The following is a 9,227-nucleotide window of genomic DNA, read 5'->3' on the forward strand; positions in this document are numbered from 1 at the left end:
ATTCCTGGAAATTCTCTAGATTACAGGAATAGACTTGGTAGGTGTTAGTGTAGTGATCCAGGTCATCTGTCATATTCTGCAGATTGAAAAAAAGAAAAGAAATACTATTTCAGTGATGAAATAAAGAAAAATAACATTGTGAAATTATTCCTTTCACAGGAACTTACAGAAGTAAACTAGGACTCCAAAGAGTAACAAAACATATATTCACCTGTTCTGATGGCCGGATAAGCACTGTGTTGAAGTTAGGCCACCTGTCTACCAGCACCTCCAGCTGAAACGGGTTCCCATGAAACACATGAAAGATGGTTCCATAAACCTACAGCAGTCCAAGGAAGTGATAGAATGAGGGAAGGGCCATTGCTGTTGTCCTTCCATATCCATGGGAGATTGCCTCCAGGAGCCCTGCAGATACTAAAATCTGAATGTTCAAGTCCCTTACAGTTGGTCTTTTTCATCCATAAATGCAAAGAAAATCAAATCTATGATTGGTTAAATTTGCAGATATGGAACAAATGGATATAACATATATATATATATATATATAAAAATATATATATATATATATACATATATATATATCCCATTTTTACTATGAGACATGTGTGCTTGAGAGAGAGAGAGGGAGAGAGAGAGAGAAAGAGAGAGAGAGAGAAAGCACACTCCTCCCCACCCCCTCAGGGAGGATGACCATGCAGCAACCTTTTCTCCTTCACTCTCCTCTTGGGACTTTAGGCATGCACACTTTTTTTAAGCCACTGGGTGGAGGACTTGAACCACACAGTCAGCAATGTGGGATCCAGCCTCCTTAACCACCATTGGCTGGTCTTCCACTATAGTTTTAAAAAAACGTCTTTAATACATTGTTTCTTGAAAGATAGTAAATATCACACCACCCATCCCATCTTCTGATACTTGAATTTCTGCTGTTCCAGGACCAATGAAGATGGTTTCCATCTCTTTTCATCTACTTCCAATTCTGAGAAACTCACCACTTTCTCAGGAAACCTTTGTGTTATGCCGACTATGGAAAGGCTTTCCTCAGACAGTTGAGATTTGTCTCCCTAAGTATCCATCCATTGATTTTACTTACAAAGTCACACAGACAAGTCCACTCACTCTTTGATATGATAGGCAATAAATTATTTAGAGACTATATCAAGAGGATAGGCAGAGATGGGTGTGGAGAGGAACAGAATGTAAGAGAGAAAAGAGAACCAGAAGGAGGCAATTAAAAAGAAGACTAGAAAAAAGGTAGCAACAGTAATAGTAACAGCAATAATTATCATGAGTGAGGGGTTAACGTGAAGTCTCCAGTCTCTACCATGTATTAACTCTCTGAATTCTTATAACTCTGCAGTAAGTGTAATTCCTATTGTACAGAGGAGAAAACTGAGGCATGGTTTCATAGCCTTACCACCCCATGTAAAGTCACACAGTGAGTAAATAACAGATCTGAATCTCATATTTGGGTCCTTATGTTTTGAAATTCCAAGCTAATAGATAGGGAGCCTGGACTGAGATCTAGAGTGAGCTGATGAGGATATGCACTCGCACATGTGACTGAAAGAGGAAGGTGGGGCAGAGAAGGAGCTCATGAAGGATGCTTATTTGAAGCTGTTCAATTGTAGGAATGTGTCCAAACTTAGATGTGTCAATTTGTTCAAAGCTAACCCTTCTTTAGTGACCTGTCACTGGGGAGGCAGCCCTAAGGTACATTGGTACCTTGTACTGTTATAGCTATTACTGTATTCAATAATGGCATCAAAACATTTTAAGTATCTGTTCTTGAAGTAACATTCAGACTTTTTTTTTTTTAATCAAAATGAACGGATCTTTGTACCTTACTGAAGTCTCTCATGAAAATGCAAGCATACACACTGAATGCAGAGCAAACTTATTTGAAAATCCTCTTCCCTACCTCTGCAACTTGGAGACTTTCTTTACTGCACGCATGCAGTAACTCTTCATGGGATAGTTTTCTCTTTCTGAACCACTCTGAACAAATACAAGATCCAGTCACTTTACTTGTCCTAAAAACCAGCATCCTGGGGCCAACAGCTAGCATGACAGTTATATTGCTGGACTTCCACATGGCCAACCATGGTTCAAGTTCTGGATCGAGACAGAGAGAATGGAGATGAGATTTACAATATAATCATCCCCCCGTGAGGGTGATTTCTCACTTTCCCTCTGACTGTCTTTCTCTCTCTCTCTGGTAAGTGTATGGACCCTAAGGCAAAAACCTCTTAAAAAACAAACAAACAAAACCCTAACATCCCACACAAAATAAAAGCTAGCAGTATGGCATTCACTCACAGGGTGTGTGTGAGGTAGGGTTGGGTACTTTACAAGTCTTAGTTTCCAAAATCATCATTTGACTTGTCTGTCAATGAGTGCCAGACCCAGCAGCTTAAAACTCATGCCAGGTGTGTATGTGTGTGAGTGCCCAAAATCCCAAGAGGATAATGGAGGAGAAAGGATTGCAGTGTGGCTATCCTCTCCGGGAGTGATTTCTCTCTCTTTGTCTCCCTCTGTCTCTCTGGTGAGCGCACGTGCCCTTAGCAAAAATCTTTCTTAAAAAAAAAGTAATAAGCAAATAAATCATTTTAAAAGCTTATAAGTAAATGCACGAACAACAAATTAGATAAATTAGGTGAAATGGACTAATTCCTAGAAAGATACTAACTAGTGAGTGTGACTCAAGAATAAATAGAAAATATGAATAAAATTCTTTCTTTCTGACAAGTAAAGACATTGAATTCATAATAATAAAACAAAACAAACTTACTGCAGAGAAAATGATGAGACCAAATTAACCTTGCTGCTAAAATTATTACAGGATAATTAAGGCCAATTCTTTACAAACTCTGACAAAAAACAGAAAGGAAGGAACACTCTTGCAACCCATTATGAGGCCAGATCAGAAGTATTTGAATGCTTAGTCATCTTTACTTAAATTACCTTGCCCTTATTATAATGATATACTTTTATGTTTATTTATTATTTATTATTTTTTAAGAGAGATTTTTTTGCTACAGGGTACATATGCTCACTGGAGAGACAGAGAGACAGAAAGCAAGAAATCATGCCCCAGAGGGGATGGCCACACCTCAATCCCTTCATCTCCATTCTCTTGAGATTTGGAGCATTCATGCACAGGCATCCAGCGTGAGTTTTAAGCTGCTGAGTCTAGGACTCGAACTGTAGTCTGCCATGTGGGAGTCTAGCTACATAACCATTTTGCCATCTGTTGGTCCCATAATTCTATAGTTATTGTGTAGTTATTTCCTTAATGTTCATCTTCCCTTCTGAGTCAGAGATCTTGAGGGTGTGGACTGTCTGTGTCTTAGCCACATCAGTTTTCTTACTGCTTGGCCCAGAGCCTGTCCTTCAACAAGCTTTAAGTGAGTGCATGAGCACCGAACACTTTGACATCTCCACCGGACCTGTTTTCTTGAAAGAACAGACTTCAGCTGAATATCTACATAGATATGTTATTTTGAGAGTTCTAGGATATAATTTGTCACGCTACTCAAATGAACATAGAGTCAAGGTATCTTCCCTATTATCTGAAAGAATAACCAGAGTTAACTTTGGACATAATTTTTGCATATTTGTCTAATTTGTTTAATAATCTGTGGAAATTGCCCCTGACATGAAATCTTATCTAGGAAAGAGAGGAGTGTTTCGGAGTCAGATGAACAATCTGAGTGAGATAAATCGCAGCTCCTATTTGTTAGCAGTTGCACTGTTTTCCAGGCTTCTGCTCCTCTACTTTCAATATTTGGATTTTGGAATCTCCTTCAAGACATTAAGAAGATAAAGCAAATCAAGACTATCAAAGGGAGGGACTCATTGACTGTTAGCACCTTTCTGACTATTGCAGTAGAGGCTGAGTCTCATGCCCTTGTAGAAGCCTCCAGCGTTACCTTCAAGGACTCAGGAAACTTTTTCATCAGGGATTTCTTCAAAGCCATAAGCATCTGGATATTGTTTACAATAAGCATCTAGAGAGAGAAAAACATCAAGGACATGAGGAGAGCTGGAATAAGAGAGATTCCAAATCACGAAAAGCTAATCCTATGGAATGGGCCAGACCTCCAGGGATACCCCTGAGTTCTCTGGGACCATGAAATGAGTCTTCAGTTCTATAAGGAGGATTTCACTGGCTGGTGTGAGCATTTTCCTCCTAAAGTTTTCTACTTGTGTACATGAATTCCCTGCCCCATGTTCATTAACTAGACATGCATCTGGACATAGGGAAATTGCTCTCTACGATGCTCTCCACGGTGTGAGTGCTCTGGGGAGGCACTTGTAACTTTCCACGCACTGAACAGATTGGATAGGAGAGGGCAGCAGAAGAAACCAGAGATCCTTGAGAGAGATGCATAGAGAGAGGAGAGAGACAGAGTTTGAGGAGGGAAGGCATTAAGTATAAATTCTGCACATTTTAAAATAATGTTTGCAATCTCATGAGTCCAACCTATGCAAGGATTCACGGCATCACAGTCTCAATAAAGATCCTGTCTCTTCCTCCTCCCACTTCTCTTGAAAATCTCAGATTAACATAACTGGTGATATTCCCTTTTGGTTTTGGCCAAGTATAGCTTGGGTAAACTGGATGAGGCACATATGTCTTTTTTTTTTTTTTTTTTTTTTTTTAGACTTTTGATATAGAATGCATATGGGAGAGAGAGAGAGACAGTGTGAAGGAAAGTGAGAAGTCACTCCCCCAGAGCGAATGACCATGCCACAGTCCCTTCTTCTCCTGGGATTTGGGCACATGTATACATGCACCTGGTATGATTTTCAAGCTGGGAAAGAAATAGGACCTTATATCCAACAGAAATTTGCAAAACTTTGAGGAGAGTGACTGGACTTTCCTCAAAGGCTTTCTTTCTTCCTGGTTTCACTTGTGGGCTACATAAAACAGCAAATGCTTTATATAAAGGACTAAGATATTTCACAAGAAAGGATCTTTTTACTTTGGAGGCGCTGAGAATTTGCATTTGAGCTAGTCCTGAGAGTGGTAATACCAGATAAATGGTTCTTAAGAACCAGAAGACAATTCCAGGATTGCATTTGGACCTGCTTCGGTTGTAAGCTACAGTTAGAATTCAATCTTTCCTAAACAACATACGTCTTAGCTGCATCTGTCCTGACCATGAATGAGAAGCTCCTAGCTTCATGCTGCCTGGTCTTTCCCTGATAATGAGTCCTTCATTTTGAAAGATCCTTCCACTCTTAGATTCCCTTGTGAGTTATACTGATTTATCCCAGTTTTCTCCCTGCTAATATATCCTCCCCAGAGGCAAATTGTTTTGTTTCCTCTTCCCTCATTGGCTTATTACAATACCTTATCAACTATGAAGGTATTGATTTTCTATTGCAGAGTAGCAAATTACCTCAAAACAGTACTTTCAAAAACTTAAAAATAAATTAAGGCTGCTAATCTACTGCTAATATTCACCCACAGTAGTAGATCAAGAATGATTCTGAACTTGTATTTTTACTCAGTAGGTTAAGTGATGAGTAACAAGTAACTTTATTTATATAGGTTTTTGCTATAGGGCATGTGCACTCGCCTGAAAGACAGAGAGAGACAAAGAGACAAAAACTGAGAAATTCCCCAGCATGAGTTTAAGCCACTGGGTCCAGGATTCAAACTGTGGTCAAAAACATGGGAATCCAGCAACATAGCCATTACACCAACTGCTGGTCCCAGTAATAAGCAACTTTTCATGAGCTTTGGTTGCAGTAAACCTTAGCCAAAGGTCTGGCAGCTGGGTCCTGGCTTCCATTCTACCTGAATAGGTCTGGGACAGATGTTGTTTTTAGGAGAATGGAAACTGGCTATTACATTTTAAATCAGTCAAAAGACAAACTAGATATCCGTATCTGAGACATAGGACTAAAGCCCAGATTGTCATGTTTGAAGACCCTAGTGGTCCTGGCAGTCTGAGTCCTAGAACCAGCCTCTCATGGTTCAGTTCCTAACATGATCCCGGAGAGTTTGTACAATTAGTTATAGTCATGAGACTGCCTCTCCATGATGCCCACCTTGGCCCCAGGCACACTGCAGCTTGGTTGATAAGTTTTCAAAATCCTTAAATCATTAACAGACTCCTCAGCCTTTTTCATTTCAAACTCATCAATATGGTTGTCCACATTAGATAACGATCTGCTCCACTACAGGTGGGGACAGTGATGAGGCATACACTGTAAGGCAACCTTTGCCAACGAGCACTGAATTTGTTGCAAATACATGTCCGGGATTAGCAGAAAAGCCTGGTGGCCTGGGAACTTGTGTCTACCATTAACATCATTGGTTGGTCCTCACCTTCATTTCAACTGTGGGCTCCAGGAGATCAAGGAGTAAGGGGCCTGGCCTGTCCTAGTCTGTGTCTAACTCAGTCAGGCGGGCAGAGCCCAGTTTGCAGGTTTTACAAAGCATCTGGCTTACTGATTATACAAAAACTCTAGCTGGAGAATATAATTTTTAAAATGTCAACCTCTATTTCTATAGGAAATGCAAGAAGACAGGAAGGGAGAAGTCAGCCAGGAGCTCCAGCCTTAACTCATCCCACCCTGAATCTTGTGATTCTCATCCTACAAAGCTCCTGGACAAGAGTTCCCCAGTTTTTCTCTTCCTGATACAGAGGCCCATTCAAGGCCAGTTAAATGGCTGGCCTGTCTCATTTGATCTTTTGCTGCTGGATAAGCCAAGTGTGTGGACGGGGAAACTGAAGCCCTTTATCCTTGAGGGTAGGTGGGTTGTAATGGGATTTTCCTGAGAGGATTTCCAATGGGAGTGCCTTTGCAAAGAGGTCTTACTTACTACCCATGCTTATCTTTTCTCCCCCTCCTTGGGGAATCTGATCATCTCTTGAGGGAGTTATTAACCTTGTTAACAGAATTACATATATTTATCAGAATTTTCCATTTCTAGCACCCTCAACTTTAGCATCTATCAGCAGCTTATGAACATGGACAAACACAAATTTGTTTAACGTATTTCCTAATGCAGAGACCAAGCCAATATGTTTCCTATAAAATGTAAAAGACTAATCTTAACAATTTAACAATTTTTGGTATAGGCTTTCTAGCATGCAAATTCTGTCAAACATCTTCCTGCGTTTGGCTTCGTAGTTCAGAAAGTCAATCGATTTCTCTATAGACAATCGAAATTTTATGCAATTAAACAGTAAGAGTGTCAGAAAACCAGTCAGTTCAGTCTGAAAACCAATCACAGTCAGAAAACTAATCAGTTTAGGCAGAAAACAAATCATATTTAGAAAACCCTAGTCAGAAAATCAATCAGTTTAGTCAGAAAACCAATCATAGTGTCCTCTTCTCTTTGGGAGAGTACCCAGCTGGTGATACCTCAGTAGGGGGACTGCAGTGACCAGAGCCATTATCCCCCCACAGGGGACTACACAGTGACCAGACCTGGTGACTCCTGGCTGGGGACTGGGTAGCAACCAGAGCTGGCAGCCTCCAAAAGGGAACCACACAGCAACCACAGCTGGGTGCCCCCAAAAAAGGGAACCATACAGTGACCAGAACTGGTGGCCCCAGCTGGAGACCATACAGTGACCTAAACCCAGAACTGGTGGCTCCAATGGGAGACCACAGGAGGTGACTGGGGCACCCCTTCCATCCAAAGGGAGTGGACCTGACTGGGTTCCTGAGTCCTGAGACTTTACCTTATCCAGAGGTTGTGGTTGTGAATTGACTGAACGTTTTCGGCCTGTGAGATGGTCTCCCTATTGAGTCCAGTGCGGGTCAGCTGCCTACAGGCATCAGGGCCCCTGCTGAAAGAGGATTTGAAAGAAGACCCAGTGGTACCACCTTGTTCGATTCTGGGGTCCCTTTGTCCCTGCAGGTTTCTCCTGCCAAACCAATGGCTCAAGGGGCCAGTGTGGTTGGTTTCTTAACCAAAAATGTTGCAGAAAAGAGACTGCCAAGAAACCAGACACCACTCAGAGAGTGTAACTCTGGTTTATAACATCAGCAACCCCAGTAGAGTTTGGATTCTCAAATCTGGGCCCAGCCTGCAGAAATTACAGGGGTTATATAGGCTGGATCAGGGATGTTGCAAACCAGAAGAGTTGCAAAACAGTTGCAATCCAGTTTGTAACATTTCCCCACAGGCAATTTACAAAGGTGGAATAGGAACACTTCTTTGCAAGCAGTGAGCAAACAGAATCCATATCATCATAAGAATCCAATACCACTGCTGATCAGAAAGAAGGCAGAGCCCAGGCAGCAATGTGGAGCCACTACAAACACAGAAGAAGCCTTGGATACTCACCCACTGCCTATCCTCACCATGTGTGGGTAACAGGGATTAAGGGGCAACAGGCCAGCAATGGTCATGGCCATGGGTTAGGGACCCCTATTCTAGAGGTTCAACTGGGCTAGAAAATGCAAGTCAGCTTCTTTACTTCCTGTAGAGTAGTTCCATGTGGCCTCTCCAGTAGGATGGTTGGACTTCACATGATGGCTGGTGTTCTTGCTCTCTGCCCTGTTGTCAACAAACAATATGACTGTCTCCAAATGTGATCACTGAAACTTGGACTTTCAAACCATGAAAAAATAAACTATTTTTTTTCCTTTTAAAGTCTATTTCTTTTTTTATTTTTTTCATGAGCATGAGAGACTGAAAGACAAGTACCCTTAACAAGCCCAGGCAACAATCCTCTCCTCCCCAGCCTTCCTGGCCAGCCAGGATTGAGTACGTATGCCTGGAACACACAGGTGAACTGGGGAATCCTGTGATCTATGTGGATGCAGCACTGCCTGGGCAGCACGCCACTGAGCTGACCCATTTTTATAATTTACCCAGGCTCAGATAATTCTGTTCTTAGCAACAGACTGGACTAGAATAGAAAATTGGTACTGAGAAGTGGGGCTTTGCTAATAATAAATACCAAAAAAAAAAAAAAAAAAAAAGTGGAAGCAGCTTTGAAACTGGGTAATGAGCAAAGGCTGGAATATTTTGGAGGCTCAAGTTGGAAAAAAGCCTATGTTCTAGTAGAGGGTCAGAATAAAAGAAAACCAGGAAAACTTCAGAACTTCTTAAAACTTGGTTAAGTAGCTGTGACCAAGATGCTGATAGATCTATGTACAGGAAAGGCTGTTTGTGCTATTTTCTTATGGTCTTCCTAAGCCGGGAAAGGATCAAATATAGGGAGACCCATACTGGGTAAACAACTAAGTCT

General features: G+C 41.3%; 1 protein-coding gene across 1 annotated transcript in view; it reads right to left on the bottom strand.

Moving 5' to 3' along the window:
• LOC102488756 (glycine N-acyltransferase) overlaps positions 1-4,010 on the bottom strand; it is a 9,123-nt gene extending 5,113 nt beyond the window's left edge. Inside the window, 3 exon segments of the mRNA XM_027776742.1 lie at positions 1-76; positions 212-319; positions 3,933-4,010. The exon segment at positions 1-76 is cut by the window's left edge and continues 17 nt beyond it. Of these exon segments, the coding sequence (XP_027632543.1) occupies positions 1-76; positions 212-319; positions 3,933-4,010 (262 nt within the window).
• Between the last annotated feature and the right edge of the window lie 5,217 nt (positions 4,011-9,227).

The sequence above is a fragment of the Tupaia chinensis genome, unplaced genomic scaffold, assembly GCF_000334495.1.
Source record: "Tupaia chinensis unplaced genomic scaffold, TupChi_1.0 Scaffold000709_2, whole genome shotgun sequence".
Taxonomy (NCBI): domain Eukaryota; kingdom Metazoa; phylum Chordata; class Mammalia; order Scandentia; family Tupaiidae; genus Tupaia; species Tupaia belangeri.